Source organism: Lampetra planeri, chromosome 43 (genome assembly GCF_965212315.1).
Source record: "Lampetra planeri chromosome 43, kcLamPlan1.2.h2, whole genome shotgun sequence".
Taxonomy (NCBI): Eukaryota; Metazoa; Chordata; class Hyperoartia; order Petromyzontiformes; family Petromyzontidae; genus Lampetra; species Lampetra planeri.
The window spans coordinates 6927723-6944946 of NC_136149.1; the positions used below are offsets into that span (position 1 = coordinate 6927723).

General features: G+C 51.5%; 2 protein-coding genes across 5 annotated transcripts in view; both read right to left on the reverse strand.

The window, feature by feature from the left end:
* LOC144732665 (E3 SUMO-protein ligase RanBP2-like) overlaps nucleotides 1-4537 on the reverse strand; it is a 41708-nt gene extending 37171 nt beyond the window's left edge. For all 4 annotated transcript variants that reach the window (XM_078614212.1, XM_078614215.1, XM_078614213.1 and 1 more), the window contains exons 1-2: nucleotides 4328-4537; nucleotides 1286-1353 (exon numbers count right to left, since the gene is read on the reverse strand). In XM_078614212.1, the coding sequence (XP_078470338.1) occupies nucleotides 1286-1353; nucleotides 4328-4399 (140 nt within the window). In that variant the 5' untranslated portion in view covers nucleotides 4400-4537. The remainder of the gene's footprint in view (nucleotides 1-1285; nucleotides 1354-4327) is intronic.
* A 1774-nt stretch (nucleotides 4538-6311) lies between these two features.
* PCID2 (PCI domain containing 2) lies at nucleotides 6312-15767 on the reverse strand. The gene is made up of 14 exons (XM_078614218.1): nucleotides 15608-15767; nucleotides 14792-14881; nucleotides 14339-14412; nucleotides 13751-13818; nucleotides 12924-12963; nucleotides 12335-12389; nucleotides 10840-10943; nucleotides 10637-10712; nucleotides 10138-10279; nucleotides 9477-9577; nucleotides 8472-8545; nucleotides 7549-7674; nucleotides 7320-7443; nucleotides 6312-7093 (listed from the first exon to the last, which is right to left on the reverse strand). The coding sequence occupies exons 1-14, from the start codon at nucleotides 15641-15643 to the stop codon at nucleotides 7004-7006; spliced, it is 1200 nt and encodes a 399-aa protein (XP_078470344.1). The 5' UTR covers nucleotides 15644-15767; the 3' UTR covers nucleotides 6312-7003.
* Between the last annotated feature and the right edge of the window lie 1457 nt (nucleotides 15768-17224).

A 17224-nucleotide genomic window follows, 5' to 3' on the forward strand; every position in this document is an offset into this window, starting at 1 on the left:
ACCTGTTTTGTTGCCAGAAAAAAAGGGGAAAACCTATTCTCATATTTTGGTACTAGCAAAGGGGGTCCCATGATGAGGCTTGGCATAGTTAGTGCTTGGAACAGCAACCACCAAGGCAGAATACCAAAAATATATAAACCAGGTGTTTTCGGATATTGCAGTGCTACGTTGTCAGGCAGCAGGTGACCGCAATATAAACGTTTGTACAGTCGTACCCCAGAGATCGAACTTAATTCGTTCCAGAAGGCCATTCGAACACTGATTTGTTCGAACACCGAATACATTTTCCCCATAAGAATAAATGTAAATGACATTAATTGGTTCCAGACACAAGAAATCTCTCATTATAAAGCATTTTTACACGAAGTTTACAGTAATTACATGCATAAAATCATACAAAAAAACAAGAAACACAATAAATAAATGGAATAAATATATGGAATAAATGAAATAAATGAACATTGAACTTCACTTTACCTGTAGTAAGGAGAGTTGATGGCTTTCAGTATCGTGCAGATCGTCGATTTCGACATACCATACTGTTTGGAAATCTCGGTCACATGGACACTTCTCTCTGCCTTGCAATCATCTCTTTTCTAAATTCTATCCTGGTTCTCACAACTTTCCTTTTTGGCTTATAACTACCACTAACCTTCTTAGGAGACATTGTGTATGGATGAACATCAAAAAACACTAAAATAAAGGAAATTAACGAAAAAGTTAAGGAACGATGTTTTGCGGGTCTGCACTGGGTGAGAGCTACGTGTTAACTGAGCCACTCATACGGTAAAACCTTTGTCCGGGCAAGCGTCATGCACGCTGGCCATACGCGTCTCAGCCGTACAGGTTCTTTCAAGTCGCGATTGCCCGATCGACCTCCGAATTTCGTTCGGTTTCCGGAACAAAAAATGTTCGGAAATATCGTTCGAACACCGATTTGTTCGAGTTCTGGTGTGTTCGATCTCCGAGGTTCTACTGTACTGTAATATGCTTCCACACTTACTCCCCCCACCTTCACCAACCCACCAATAACCAGCAATGGTGAAATATGGGAAAATAGTCCCCATGACCCGCTCGGCATAGGGAAGCCTTCACGCAGCAATTGATCAATAAAAGGGCTTTACATGTTGTACTGTATACCAATGCTCAACAATGGGCCTGCAAAGCAGACCGTGGAACACACCACGCTCTGCTCAGTTAGGCTGCGGTTACAGCAGCGGCAGCGACAGCTCAGACCCGCCCGGTTAGAGGTCACGTGAACAAACCCCCACGAGTGGTTCCTCACCTCCTGGCCACCTCAAAGTCCTTGGCTTCATAGTACAGCTTTCCAAACAGGAGGCCCTTCAGCTTTTTCTGCAAAAAGAATGCACAGGACAGTGGTACACTTCGTCAACTGACCAACTTCTCTCAATCGTTTGGATGATAAAGCAACAAAATGCGACTATTTCAAACACACTCAATCACAGTAACAACCGGATTACAGATCGACCATGAACTGGATCTCCAGTATCCCTGTTGTCTCCCAGTTCTCCCGTTCCAGATAGGTTCCTCTTTGCAAACCTCCCGTTTCAGGTATACAGTATACTCAGGTCTCCCGTGTCTAGTCTTGTCTTAAATCTTCGGTGACACAGGACTCCGTGTCTAAGATCTCGAGTCCCCGATATCTTATACTTGCACCCCAGGTATCAATGGGTCCTCAGGTCTCTCTGGTCAGCCTCTCTCCTGTAGCTCTCCGGCCTGCCAGGTGTCCACGAGACCCAGGTGTACATATATTACACGCCACTCATCTCCCCCTATCTTTCCCTAGTCTCCATATCTCCCGCTTCCACCGTTTCTCAGTCTCCCATGTTTCCCATGTCTCAAATTCCCCAAGTCTCTCGTGGCTCCCATATCTTAAGTATTTCATTCATCCTTCCCGTGTCCCCACGTCTCAGGCCTCTCGTCTATCCATGGATGCCAGATCTCCTTTCTGTCCGTTTTTCTCTCTGGGCCTCCCCGTGTCCCCCCACCTCATCCAATCCCCCCCCCCCCCACCAGGTCTCCTCGTGTCCCACCCCCTCCGCAGGTCGCCCCGTAATCCCCCCCTCCACGTCTCCCAATGTCCCACCCTTCCACCCCCGGGTCTCTCCGTGTCAACCAAGGTCTCGCTGGGTCTCCTTGTGTCCCCCGCTCGGCCCCCGGGTCTCCCCGTGTCCCCCCCCCCACCCCCCCCCCCCCCAGGTTTCCCCGTGTCTCCCCCTTCGGCCACCGGGTCTCTCCGTGTCAACCCAGGGTCTCCCCGTATCACACCCCGGGTCTCTCTGTGTCAACCCAGGGTCTCCCCGTATCACACCCCGGGTCTCTCCGTGTCAACCCAGGGTCTCTCCGTGTCAACCCAGGGTCTCCCCGTATCACACCCCAGGGTCTCCCCGTATCACACCCCAGGGTCTCCCCGTATCACACCCCAGGGTCTCCCCGTATCACACCCCAGGGTCTCCCCGTATCACACCCCAGGGTCTCCCCGTATCACACCCCAGGGTCTCCCCGTATCACACCCCAGGGTCTCCCCGTATCACACCCCAGGGTCTCCCCGTATCACACCCCAGGGTCTCCCCGTATCACACCCCAGGGTCTCCCCGTATCACACCCCAGGGTCTCCCCGTATCACACCCCAGGGTCTCCCCGTATCACACCCCAGGGTCTCCCCGTATCACACCCCAGGGTCTCCCCGTATCACACCCCAGGGTCTCCCCGTATCACACCCCAGGGTCTCCCCGTATCACACCCCAGGGTCTCCCCGTATCACACCCCAGGGTCTCCCCGTATCACACCCCAGGGTCTCCCCGTATCACACCCCAGGGTCTCCCCGTATCACACCCCGGGTCTCCCCGTATCACACCCCAGGGTCTCCCCGTGTCACACCCCGGGTCTCCCCGTGTCACACCCCAGGGTCTCCCCGTATCACACCCCGGGTTTCCCCGTGTCAACCCAGGGTCTCCCCGTATCACACCCCAGGGTCTCCCCGTATCACACCCCGGGTTTCCCCGTGTCAACCCAGGGTCTCCCCGTATCACACCCCGGGTCTCGCCGTGTCAACCCAGGGTCTCCCCGTATCACACCCAGGGTCTCCCCGTATCACACCCCGGGTCTCCCCGTATCACACCCCAGGGTCTCCCCGTATCACACCCCAGGGTCTCCCCGTATCACACCCCGGGTCTCCCCGTATCACACCCCAGGGTCTCCCCGTATCACACCCCAGGGTCTCCCCGTATCACACCCCAGGGTCTCCCCGTGTCACACCCCGGGTCTCCCCGTGTCACACCCCAGGGTCTCCCCGTATCACACCCCGGGTCTCGCCGTGTCAACCCAGGGTCTCCCCGTATCACACCCCGGGTCTCCCCGTGTCACACCCCAGGGTCTCCCCGTATCACACCCCGGGTCTCCCCGTATCACACCCCAGGGTCTCCCCGTATCACACCCCGGGTCTCGCCGTGTCACACCCCAGGGTCTCCCCGTATCACACCCCGGGTCTCGCCGTGTCAACCCAGGGTCTCCCCGTATCACACCCCGGGTCTCCCCGTGTCACACCCCAGGGTCTCCCCGTATCACACCCCGGGTCTCGCCGTGTCAACCCAGGGTCTCCCCGTATCACACCCCGGGTCTCCCCGTGTCACACCCCAGGGTCTCCCCGTATCACACCCCGGGGTCTCCCCGTATCACACCCCGGGGTCTCCCCGTATCACACCCCAGGGTCTCCCCGTATCACACCCCGGGTTTCCCCGTGTCAACCCAGGGTCTCCCCGTATCACACCCCGGGTCTCGCCGTGTCAAACCAGGGTCTCCCCGTATCACACCCCGGGGTCTCCCCGTATCACACCCCGGGGTCTCGCCGCGTCTCCCCGTGTCCCCCCCCCCCCCCGGGGTCTCCCCGTACCCCTCCCGGCACCACTGATTGCATTCCCTAGCGCGCACAGGCGCCGAGCCTCACTATTGGACTCCACGAGCAGCGCATGGCCTCGCACCCGCGCCCCATTGGCCGACCGGAATTCGTTTCGACCAATCAGAGTGCGCGGCGGCCAATGCAGGCTACGAATTCGAATGGTGCGAGGCCTGGGGCCTAAAGTGAGGCGGCGCGGAGCCCGCGGCCCAGAGCCCCCGCGTCTCCCCACCGCGCTCCAGGGTCCCCCTCCATCACCCCCCTCATTACCCCCCTCGTATCCCCTCGCTCGCCTTCACCTAACCAGGTCCTCTCCCCCCCCACATCGTCCCCCACCCCACCCCGGCACTAGTCGAGGCCTGAGGCCTAGGCCGGCTCCGGCGCCGCCGCCGCGGGCCCACAAGTCCACACCTCTCGCGGGGAGTGCGCGCTCCGCTCCAGGCTGGACACGCATCGCTCCACCTCCCTGCGGCTGCGGATCATGGCCCCCTCGGCTGAGCGGATGGAGCGCGAAGCGGGGGTCTCCTGGGCACACGAAGACGCGCGATGGACGCGCGGCGAGACTCGGCGGCTGATCCCCTCGGCGGGAGCCGTGACGTCACCGCTCTCGCGAGCTTGCGCGGAAGTCTCGCGAGAGTTCGCGCTTTTATGGACAGTGTCGGCTGGAGGGGCCACGTGGGGGAGTGGCGATCGGCTGTGGTTATCGAGGCCGTTGACTGAACCGGCTGGTGGTGGTGGCATTCTCGCCGTTCCTATGGCGTTCAAGTTCATTTATTAGTCTTAGTTCTTTCGGTAAAGTCACGTAGGTAAAAAATGTAATTAAAATTAATAAAAATCACGACGTTTCGGAGGCAACACAAGTCTCCGTCATCAGGTGGGACCGTCACAGCCAGATTTGATACTTTACCGAAAGAACTAAGAGTATGAATCCTTGCAGTCACGAAAGCTTCAAATCTAGAATTCATTTATTAGGTATAGCCCTGTGAGCCATTCGGCTCTTGAATCGGGTGCAACCGCAACAAACAAAAAACATGAACAAGAAAACATCTTAAAGTGAATATGTGATTAAGTGCAAACAGAAATTCCAAAAAAAGACAGCAAAAAATTGCAGAAAAAAACACCGTACACCAACGCTGTGTGCAAACATCCCAGTGGGATGCAAGTCAAACAACAACCACAAGACAACTTAGATTAAGGCCATCAGTCTAACTCCGTACTACAACAAACAAACATGGCCAAACCAGTAAACTTTTCGAAATCACCAAAATAAAGCAATGAAACAGTGATCATAGGAACTGTGACGGAATCCGTCTGTAGGACGACCATTAAATTCGCCGACCCGCAAAGCGGTGCTTGTGATGCATTGACCACTGAGGGTTGATGAGCGGAGTCGGCTCCCCAAAGCAGGATTTTTGAAGTCGTGACCTCTCCGCGGTGAACCGCTTCGCTGTCGTCTGCCCAGTCGAGGGGGCACGTGGCCCGTCACAGTTTCAGTAAAAGGCGAATTCATAACAATGGCGAAACGCCGAGTTGGCCGCGTTATATGCGTTGCTGTCTCCCCGCGCGTTGCGAGTTCTGTGGTGCCTTGCGTGTGCCTTTCGTGAGCGCCGCGGGTGTACAACTGATAAGTCGTCTCGGTTCGTGAACCGAAGCGTAAATCCTGTGCCCTCTGACAGATATCCTTTTACACTCCAGAATAGAGGGGGGAGGGGGTCTTGCTTGAGATCGCGTAAATATAAATGTGTCGTTAAACCCCCCACAGCCAATTAGTAAGATTTGTCATGGTAACAAAATTCGTTGCTAGTTCAGAACCCCGGTGTTGGAGAGCAAACCCATAACATTTGCAATTCGAGTACGTTTCGCCAGTAATTACCACTCGCATCATGATGCGAGTGGTAATTAACGACACATTCATATTACCGCGATTTAACCCATGAAAACCTCTATTTTGGATATTGGCCGCGAAAGCCTCCGTGTTGTACCCTTCTCGTCACCTCAGCAGATAGAGCGTGGCACAAGCGGTGTGCTCCCCTTCACGAAGTGCTGGATCTTCCCCCGTCCCATCCGCCCGCCGAGTTTAAATCAAGCATTCAGAGAATAATTCGACACTGGGACAAGCAGCGCACAACCTAATAAAAGACTTGAGCAAAATGTTTTGATGAACAATAAAGTTGAAACTGCGGTGATGTAAAAGCACAATCTCAACATTCGTTTTCTCATACTACCTTGTAACAAAGTACTGTACTTTACAATGATGGGCTGACTTTTTGGACAGTGGCTCTTCAGAACTCAAGGAGAGCAGGGGTGGTAGTAGTAGGGCAGCTGTGTTGTAGTGTCACTCGTGTGGGCTGTAGTGTGTGTGTGGTGTCGTGCACGGAGCAGTCCTTAGACCAAAGACCAAAACATGATATTTATTGAAAATCCAACAACCGCGACTACACGTAAAGCAATGAAAGTTAACATTGAACATTATAACACCACAATAGTTGAACTATGAGGGGTAGGGCAGCAGTTATCACACTGCGCTCCGGCTAACAGCAGCGAGTGATATTAGAACGTCCTGAGCTCCCGTCACAAACCTGGACTGATCAGCATGATGAAGTATGCTCATATAACACCCGTGACCCAACATGGCATTGCGAGGCGCTCATTCAGCAGTGGAATGACGAAGGGGGGTTTATATTGGTATGCCAACTGACATGAACACGTAGCTCTTGACTACTTAAAAATATCTGAAAAAATATAATAACGGTGGCTTCATTAGTTCTCGTTGAAAACTGACACTCGGGATAAAAAAATACTAAACCAGTTATTGTCATTGGGGTACTGGGTGCGCTCCAGAGCTGTCTGCGAGGATGATGGTAAACCACACAGACCAGGCCCTGACCATGTCAATGCCACGGGCTTTGTGACCCAGCCTCGTCAATTTCGACATTCGTGGTTGTGCTGTCGACTCGGGATCAAATCCTCTTGACCATCCGGCAGCATCGACATCATGAATCACGGCTCCGACTCTTGTCTTGATGCCTCGAGACTGCCGCTGGTCAGGGGCCCCCTCACAGTCCTCGCTGGTGCGCAAACGGGATGTTAGCTGAGCGAGGACAGCGCCGGGAAGGGGTTCTGCTTGCTGACCACCAGCTTTTGGTGCTGGTGTGAGATGTAGCCCTTGATGTGGCCCTGCAACCACGCAGCATGTACAAGCACAGATCCGTAAGCACAAACGTTCAACTTAATCTATGTGAACAGAGACTATACTCATCCCGGACGAGGAAGGCAGCTGTTTGGTGTTTTTAAACCCATTGCAATCAGTGGCATCTTAAATCAAGGTGCGAGAAAGGAGGGGGTGGGTGGGAGTGAAGAGACGGAGGGAGGTGTGGACGGAGAAGGTGGGGAAGGAGCTCACGTTGTAGATGAGGTTGGCTAGGATGCATTGCACCTCATCCAGGTCCACATCATCCACCTTCATGAACCGAAGCGCCACCAGGAAGGCATCGAGCGGCAGCTGGTGGGTTCTCAGCAGTTGGTACCTGCGGTTCACACAGGCGCGTGTGCAAGGAGGTCACCCTCAATTCATGGGCACCGCCGCTGTAAACTTTGCAAAATGTGCCAACCCATGCTGTGCTGACACGCACACTTTCTTGCTCAAGTTGCGGTAGGTGATGATCTTGAGTTTCTCCAGGATGAGGAAGATTCCGCAGCGGATGAAGAAGGCTTCGTGCCGAGTCAGCGCCTCGTTCAGCAGCAAAAGATTTCCCTCGCTGTCATGAGGGCATGGGACAGACACACGGTACATCCATAAACACGACCAATGCACACATTTGCAGTCCAACTGAGTCATTTGTCAGCATTGGGATGTTGGGAGGAAACTCAAAAACCCAGAGGAGACCCATGCAGAACAGGGGGAGAACAGGAACTCCACACAGGTATTAATTATAGATTTGAAGCTTTCGTGACTGCAAGGATTCATACTCTTAGGTTTTTTCGGTAAAGTCACGTAGGTAAAAAAATAATAAAATTAAAATGAATAATAAAAATAAAATAATAAATCACGACGTTTCGGAGGCAACACAAGTCTCCGTCATCAGGTGGGACCGTCACAGCTAGATTTACTGTATCAGAGTTGGGAATCAAATCCAGGAATTTCTTGTTTTGAGGCACAAGCATTATTCACTGCGCCACCCTGCCATCCAGCATCTGGTTATCGGATGCAAATAATTAAGTGTCACGTGTTTATGTGCACGCCTGTTCATTAGCTGCTCCTCGCTCATGACTCTGTGCCCACGTGGACCTCAATCATGCCAACACAAAAACAATTGTTACTTTAATAATAAAATAAAAAAATAGATGACACATTCTACATCTTCACAACCCATTCAATACAGTTAAACTATATGTTTGTACAGCCTCGTTTACGGTTGTTCTGCATGAACCGAGCCACCCCCTATTGGGACAATATCTTGCCCAGACATAGTGCGCATTTGCGCGCGTGCACCACTCGATCACCCCCGCCACCCCTCAGTGTGTTGCCGTGACCTCACGTGCAACATGGACTCACCTGACGGCCTTGGTAACGTCTGCAAACTGCATGAGGTCGTACTTCTTGAGCAGTCGCAACGTGGGCATGTGTCCCTGCACAGCACACAGCCCGGCGGCCACACGGCAGGATAAACCACGGCAACCACTTTCCTCGAAATGATGTTGCTGCTGAACGTGTCGAGTTTACTCCGTTCGAAGACGACCGACAGAAGCCAAGACCCATTAAAGCCGCAGGCAATGAGGCTACGCAATGCGGCACATGACGTCACAAGATGAGGTCACACGACGACATCATCGCGGAGCCCGCGTGTATTGTGTGACTGTGGCTTTGGTCACAATGGATTATGAGTAATATAATGAGCCAATAATGTGTGTGTCCCGCGCGTTACGTCACTCCACACGAGGCCCCCCCCCTCATTAATAATCATGAGCGGGTGACGTGACTCCACATGCCCCACCCCTCCCCAATGACCATGAGTGGGGTGACGTCACTCCACATGCCGCACCCCTCCCCAACAACCATTAGCGGGCGACGTCACTCCACATGGAGCAACCCCTCCTCCTCATTAATATTCATTAGCTGAACAGTTTTTCTATTTAATACTTCAGATTTACTGCAATATAGACCCATCCTTAGACAGGCAAACAAGCTAGTATGTTATTATTACTATGATTGATTACCCAGTAAAGCCGCCTCACCGAGTCTCAATACTTTTTTCAGGAGGGTACTGCTGTGTGTAATCCCAAACGATGAATTTGCAGGTAATTTTTCAGCATTAAGATGTTTAGGCAAGAGAGTATGTCTTTTTTAGTTATGGGAGGAAACTGAAGAACCTATAGGAAACCCATGTGGACAGAGGGAAAACATACAAATTCTCCACAGAAAAGTACCCAAGTTGGGAATCGAACCTAGGCTTTCTTGCTGTGAGGCACAATTGATTGCCATAAGAGGCACGGGCCCCATATGCTCACTGGACCTTCGGTCTGTGCCTGAAATCGGTGTAAGCAGAAATGTTCTCATTACCAGCAGCATCTTGACAGGCAGCAGATAGATGAGGATCATGCGCTTGTTCTTCTGACTGCTACGGTGGCAGTGGCTGAAAGCGAAGCTCAGATATTCTTCCGCTGAAGGTCACAGCACGGACACAGCACGTCACTCCACATCTCCGCATCACCTGAGTTGCAGCCAACATCTCTGCCTTCTATGGCACTCGTGCTACATTGTGCAAGGAACAGTTTCTCTAACATGTTTTTGATTTGTTTACCTCGGAAAGCCTCACTTAGTCTCAAGACTTTTTTTAAGAAGGGTCTTGCCAAGGTTTTGCAGTAGTGGGCGATGTTGCTGCCATGCCAATTAAGTAATTTGCACGCAATGTTTCAGTATTGGGATGTTTGGCCAACACCAAGTTACATTGTATGGTTCATTTTCTTTAGCCAACACAGCAGAGGGCCCTTCTTATTGAGACGCAACCAGGGCGTCATTTCAGCCAAGTTAGTCCAGGTCTGCGATCTCGACAAACCAAATTTAACGCAATTGGTTTTTCATTGATGATCAGGCTCCACTTGAGAACCCAATGTAATCACAGGTGGATGCCAGGTTTATGACACAGGATCACAGCTTTCCCAGATCAGTGCACTGACCACACCTGGCACACCACACCTTCACGCTCAGGCAAGCGGAGCACCTTGCTTGAAGTCGCTGTCGAACATGGCCTTGCGGCCCACGTAGTACTTGAAGGTGACGCGCTGGGCCTTGGTGTATTCGTCTTTGAGCGGGGAACTGTCGATGGCGCGGATCAGCGGCTTGCACAGGTGCAGCTTGTTGATCTTAAGGGCAGGGCGGAGAAAGAGGCTTTGCTTAGAAGTCAGCAAGTAGCGATTCATCAAGTCATCTTTTACTATGCATTCTCTGCGATACATTAATTCAATCATACGTGCGAAAGTGTGGTAATTTCATATTCGTATGTGTTGTATGTAATATGTGCATGGCATGTGAACCTCTCCAGCCCACTAAAGGTGCTTCCATGACAATGAATAACACGTTTTTTTTTTATTGAAACCTAACTCCCGAATCGTGACAATTCACCGGATCACAAAGGGGCAATCCTTAACACTAAGACACAATTTAATTTCTGACTTGAGCTTAACCGGAGATTTGTATGATATCCCAAGATACCGTCCTACCTTAAAATAGATCTTAAACAGCTGGTTGACCAGGAACAGCATCCCCCACTTCTTGGAGTCGTCAATCCCTGCACGACTGCGCACACACACCCACACAAGCCTCGTGGCGCGCATCCAAGACTCAGAACTCAGAACGCAATACGACGTACAAGGAGCGCGCACACTCTGCCGCCCGGGCGCGCGTGCGCGAGAGGCGGACGCACTTGTCGCTTGCGCAGACGCGGAAGCAGCTCATGAGGGTGTCGGCTGCCTTCTCCAGCGTGTCCCCCAATTTGCCCCGCCCTTTCCGTGCCAGCTGCAGGTCGGCCTACGCGCACGTTCCCAACACGTACAGACGCCTGTCGGGACTCAACATCGACAGCTCGGTTGCATACCAAGGCACGCAACGTTTGACGCATGCGCACATCAAGCCCCTTTTGTTAATCCGCTGCTGGTTGAAGGCTTCCCCAAGCTGTAGAGGTCATGTGAGTTGTTTTGACCATACTCCACCAGGCTGGGCAGTGTGGGTTGAAGGTGGTTAGCAGAGACATTTAGGCACATTACAGTACAAGAATGCTTTTTGCTGCACTACGCTCTGCTGACAAAATAATGGAGTCATCAGTGAAAACTGATTACGACGCTGAAGATACGTGTATTGAATCACGTGTTTGTGAATCGATTCCTAAGTCAAATGAGCATTGAGGCCGTGCTCAGCTTTCGTTTAAAGCTGTGAACCTGTGGTGAGAATTCTACATTCCCATGGCAGGGGTGAGTCTATCCACATGTAGTGAGTCCAACTGAGTCGCAGACGTTGTCCTGGGAGCAACACTATTTATTACACCAACTCAACATTACACAACCTACACTTGGGTGTTGAATGCCCATCTAGCCACGCTACGGCAGAACTAGACACAGTTCGCTATCCCGGTCTGGACCACGAGCTGGGTCCAGGACCGTGTGGCTCGAGGCTTCTTCAACCCGACGTGGATCTTCGTCACCAGCAACCCGAAGAACGCCGAGCCCCTCACGGGGTTCCCGTTATATCGGCCTGGGCTGGCTCCGCCCCTCGCCCCGCCCACCTTCTAGATCTCTCGAGCTCTTTCCAGAAGGCTCCCGAGAGCTCCTCTATACCACGTGACTGCCCAGCGGCCCCCGTCCACCAGTGGCCCCCCTCCAAAATCATCCGGTCACGTGTCGGCAGGTCAACCAGCGTATCATGCCCCAACGTAACCCTGGCTGGCTGACACCCCCTCTCGCTCCCTCACCGGGAGCCCGCACCGCACACTGTATGTGGTGCCTCCGCGCTGACCAGCACTCACCCAAGCCCCGCTAGGGCTGGTACTACGCCCAGTAAGCGGGCTACACATAATGCCAACACATTATTCGCTGTGGCTTCGTAAGCCCGGCACCACACAGTGACATTCACAGTCACTACACACAGGACAACCACTGTTGACTTACCAAGCCGAATGAATGATTATAATTAATGTAAATATTATGCTACTTACATTTAGGTCACTTAAGTGAATACAACTGTACAATATGAAATGGGAAATAGACGAGACAACAGGGGTTTTTTTATTAAACTGTGATCCCGAAATGGTGAAAGCTCATTGAGTTGACAGGGGGGTTGAACCATGACTTGCCTCCTGCACACAGGACATTAAGGAGAAAAATGTCACTACGTCGCCCATCAAGTGGGTGCAACGTCAAACTCACGCTATTGGCAAAGATCCTGAGGTCCAGTGTGACCGAATTCATGATGGGCAGGGCCCTGGACAAACAGAGAAAATGGGAGGATGGAGTAAGGTTATCCACTTTGAGAAACTCAACAGATAAGCAGAAAATACATATCCTGCATATATCTGTCTCTCCACCAATCACACCTCACAGCCTTCTGGGAGTGCAGAATTTCACCAACATTCAGTGTAAGTAAACTCTTGACTGGCTCTGACAGTCTTATTAGTGGTCAGCCTTGCTTGAGGGCCTATGTAGATGAACTGCCAGATGTTATAGGCAAGGATCATCTCTTTAAGATATGGGTCCTAGATTGATGCAAGATACATATGACAAAATAATGAGCATGGTCATGCAGAATATATTGTTTGAAAGCTGCAAGACAACTGGTGGACCCACGAACCACCTGCATGTGCTACAGCCAGAGCTGTGCGGAGTCGCTATAAGAACAATAATTCACGGGATCCGTCACACGACAGTGGCTCTTCAATGGATTTTAAATAGCGTTGAATCCCTGGGATGGCAGCCACGGTCATGAGTGTGCGCTGAGTGTGCATGTCGTGGCGCATACCAGTTTTCTTCTTTGTCGGCTTGGAAGGCTTTGATGAAAGATGTACGACTTCATTAAGGCCATTTCCAGAGGAAGTTAACAAAACTATAAACATTGCAGTTCTAAGCTTTCTGGATGAATGCATGTGTGCGTGTGGTTTATTCGGTTAAATTAACATGCATCATTCATAATGGGGAGTACAGGTGTAGAGGAGTAGTGGGTGAAGTCACGTCACGCTAGCGCTCGGAGAGAGTGACGTAACGGGACGTGACGTCAGGCGGACCTTGGGGGATGGCGACGTCATGTCCCCCGGGGGGGATTTAAGGAGGGACCCGGGACGTAACCGGGGTTGATCGGGGAGTAGGAGTTGGGACTCGGGGTAGGGGATCCTCACACGAGGCTAAGGGAAGCTACTACGCCCGACCTGCCAAGGTTGGTTTAGCCCCAGGCCGGTGCAGGGAGGAGATCCGAGTTAGCCAGGGTTGTAGGATTTCCAGTACCCTGTCCCCTGGGGAGTTATAGGCTAGGGTGTGCGGGTTAGGCGTAAGCCCTTAATAAACGCGGCGTGAGCCCCTAACGAGACTTGCCTCCGAGTCGTCAGTTGCGCTGTAACACAGGTGCAATCAGGGCTGAATAATTACCAGGTCGCCGGTAGACCAGGACATTTGCACATGACCAGTAGCCACAGCCATAGTGAGAGGTTTCCTCAATGTGGTGTGCTGGGTGCCAAGATATTTTACGGGTCACCCACCCAGACTGACCCAGTTGAAATTAAGCCCTTGATGCAATAAACCGTGGCGTCAGACCGTCTTGGAGCGGTGTTCCTGGACAATAGTTTGATGAAGGATATTGAACGACCACCGTTTGGTACTTGTAGGCCTCCACGTATTCGTGGTTCCCCACGGCGTACGTGCACCTGGGTAGAGAAGCAGACACACGCCTTCAGGGAAGTACCAACCATTCTTCCGCAATAGGCACATTACACAAAAACTGAAAAGCCCGCAAAGAGGCATTGACGGGTGTATGCTTGGAATTACGTGAGAGACAGAGAGAGGGATACATAGCTTGGAGAACATAAGCAGGTTAGAGATATCTTCTTGGTTCTTTCGGTAAAGTCACGTAGAAGGGAAATTATAAAATAATAATATTAAAAAAACATAATAAAATACAATTCTCACGACGAAAAAAAAGATTAGAGATATGTCATTCTAACTTTGAAATAAAAGTCAACTGGAGCATGACACTTCACGAGAATGGATGGCCTGATGGTCAAGAATAATGAGTGGCAGCCAAAGACGAGGGGACTGCACCTCGGAGATGAAAGTGAATTCATCTTTTGCAGGAACATGAGATATAGTGATAGATTTGGAAGGCCTTTATCCACCAGTGGATTGATCATGGTTGATTACGAGGATGAAACATGCATGCACATTTACCGTAGGTGAGCAGCCAGCATCTCATCGTAAGGTGGCTCCAGTAATTCCTGGCATTTCTGCTCCGGGTTCTGCACCTGACAGACAAATACAAAGACCCCCCCCGTATAGCCTTAGAGTGTTAGGGCAAGTGCTGTTAGCGAGCGCCTATGAAGACCGGCACGGCACACGAGGGGGTGGGTGGCCAGCACCACACCTGACAGATGGACACACACAAAACGAAGTCCTACAGACATCAGCACACCCAGGCACATGACAGACAAATATAGGAAGGAGGTGTATTGTCCGCTTATTTTGTGTTGTGAAAATATCTAATTTGCAAGGGTGACATGGGGACGGGGGGACGGGTATTTATCTGTCAGTAGGGAGTAATGATTGGTGCTGTGTGTATAATCGCAACCGAGTAGAACTCGGGTGTCGTATCGTGAACATTCATGTCTCGGCAACCTTACTGACCTGCAAACGAGGGTTGCCCACGTGGGAGTTCCGCAGGGACACCAGCTCGGCACAAAGGGCGCCTTCCCGGTTGTCTAGGCCATCAGACATCTGTGTGGGAACATGGGACTCGGGTTAACGGTCCAACTCACTGCCAAGCCCAGCAGTGGATCCCAACATTTATAGTGACTCTGGGGGGGGGGGGGGGGGGTGGGACACACACCACACTGTCAACCCTCAACACATGCCGTGAAGATTCGAGAGACTTGTCAAGTATATTGCAGAGGTCGCAACCGGGAACCCGATACCCGTACCCTACCCGATACCCGGGTACGGGTATGGGTAGCCGTTTGCGACCCTGGTGCGGCCGGGTACGGGTAGGCCGTGAGTCACTGGTGAGTCACCGTTTGTCACTTATTTCGGGTAGGGTACGGGTAGGGAATGGGTACCCGTACCCGGCCAGGTACCCGGGGTACGGGTACCCATTTGCGACCCTGGTGCGGCCGGGTACGGGTAAGGAATCAAAACCCGTTTGCGACCTCTGGTATAATGTGTCTGCAATAGTTGCACGGTAACGCTTCCCCCAGGGCCTGGCAGACCAACGTTTGAGAAGCAGTGCTCTGGAGTGGGACTGGAGCCGTGCAGGAATAGACCCAACTGCTGCAAGTACTGAACCAGGGATCACTACCTGCTGCAAGCACTGAGCCAGTGGCCCTACCTGTTGCAAGCACTGAGCCAGTGGCCCTGCCTGCTGCAAGTACCGAACAAGCGGCCCTGCCTGTTGCAAGCACCGCACCAGCGGCCCTGCCTGTTGCATGTACTGAGTCGAGGCCCTACCTGCTGCAGGTACTGGACGAGGGATCCGTGCGCCATGGAGACGGAGGCGCCGCTCGACTTTTGAGTGAACTGGAAGCTGAAACGTTGAACCCGGAACACGTGGCGCTCCCGGAAGTGACGTCCCCGCGAAGGATGTCGAAGCGACTCATGAATATTAACGACTCTCTCGATTCCCAATGAGATGATGAATCGTTGTTGTTGAAATAACGATTAACGACTCTTTCGATTCCTAATCAGATGTTGAATCGTTATTGTTGCAGATAAATTCGCTGGTAAATATTAATCATCTTGTGAATATTAACTAGATTTATTTTGTTTTGTGACCACTTGCTTGCACAACCCGAAACTTACAACAACCGGCACCTTCAAAGTTGTCATAGGGCAAGGCTGGTTGAGTTGAACCAAGGGAATATTATTTCTAGATTTGAAGCTTTCGTGACTGCAAGGATTCATATTCTTAGGTTTTTTCGGTAAAGTCACGTAGGTAAAAAATTAATAAAAGTAAAATAAAATAAAAATCACGACGTTTCGGAGGCAACACAAGCTTCCGTCTTCAGGTGGAACCGTCACAGCCCGCGACAGCTGTATCAAGTATTGTTGCAATAACGATTACTTAATTTTAATTTTTTTATCTACGTGACTTTACCGAAAAAACCTAAGAATAAGGGTATTATTGTTTCATAGCTGTCAACCCATACGCTTTAGGGGCCGTCCATAAATGACGTCACCCACCTAGGGGGGGGGGGGTCAGACATTTGCGACGATGTGTGACGAGGGGGAGCGGGGGTTTGAGAAATGTGACGTCACATCAAAATGCGCAACTTTAAATAAATATAGACAACACGTTCTACTTAATTAAATAGACTTGTTAATAGATGTTTTCTCCTACAACATCAGAGTGCAGCGCCACATTAAATACACACTACGATTTGAGGCATGTTTTTTTGGGGGGGGGCAGGGCTTTGTGACGTCATATTTCAGGGGGGGTCTGACTTTTTGTAACGCCGTGTGACGAAGGGGGGGGGGGGGTAAAAAATCGTCCAAAATCGCGTGACGTCATTTATGGACGGCACTGATAAGGGGCTGACAGCTACGTCGTTGTGTTCAGAGCTTGAGTGAAAGAAAGACGACTGTAGCAGGGAAATTACAAAGTGGAGCGTGCCGAAAGAGAGACCTGCGGTGACCTGCAGTGCTGGTGAGCACGTGGGTGGGTGATTGTGTAAACGAGTGGGGCATTGTGTGAATGAGTTGTTATTGCAAACCTGTCAACCCCTTATCAGTGCCCTACCCTATTACAGACAAATTCAGACCTTATCGGAAACGGATGTCCGCCGTTTCGACCTGAAAACTCAACTTCCCTCGAGATTAGAAGTTGTCGTGACTGCAGGGATTCATACTCGTTGGTTATTTCGGTAAAGTCACGTGGGTATAAAAAATACTCTTAAATCACGACGTTTCGGGCGCCACACAAGCACCCGTCACCAGGTGGGACAACCACAGCAAGAAGCAATTGTTGTGGTTGTCCCACCTTGTGTTGCGGTGTGTAGACAACATCGCCGCTGGGGAGACAAAGGAGGTCGGGCGTGGTGCTGGCCACCCCTACACCTCCTCGTGTAC

What these genes read in the sequence shown, in the direction of transcription:
- PCID2 (XM_078614218.1), bottom strand. Translation starts at nt 15,643, where the DNA reads ATGGCGCACGGATCCCTCGTCCAGTACCTGCAGCAG. An exon ending in TCAGGATCTTTGCCAATAGC is followed by an intron (nt 10,944 to 12,334) that starts GTGAGTTTGACG and finishes ACGTGCGCGTAG; the next exon opens with GCCGACCTGCAGCTGGCACG. An exon ending in CGCGTCTGCGCAAGCGACAA is followed by an intron (nt 10,713 to 10,839) that starts GTGCGTCCGCCT and finishes GTGTGTGCGCAG; the next exon opens with TCGTGCAGGGATTGACGACT.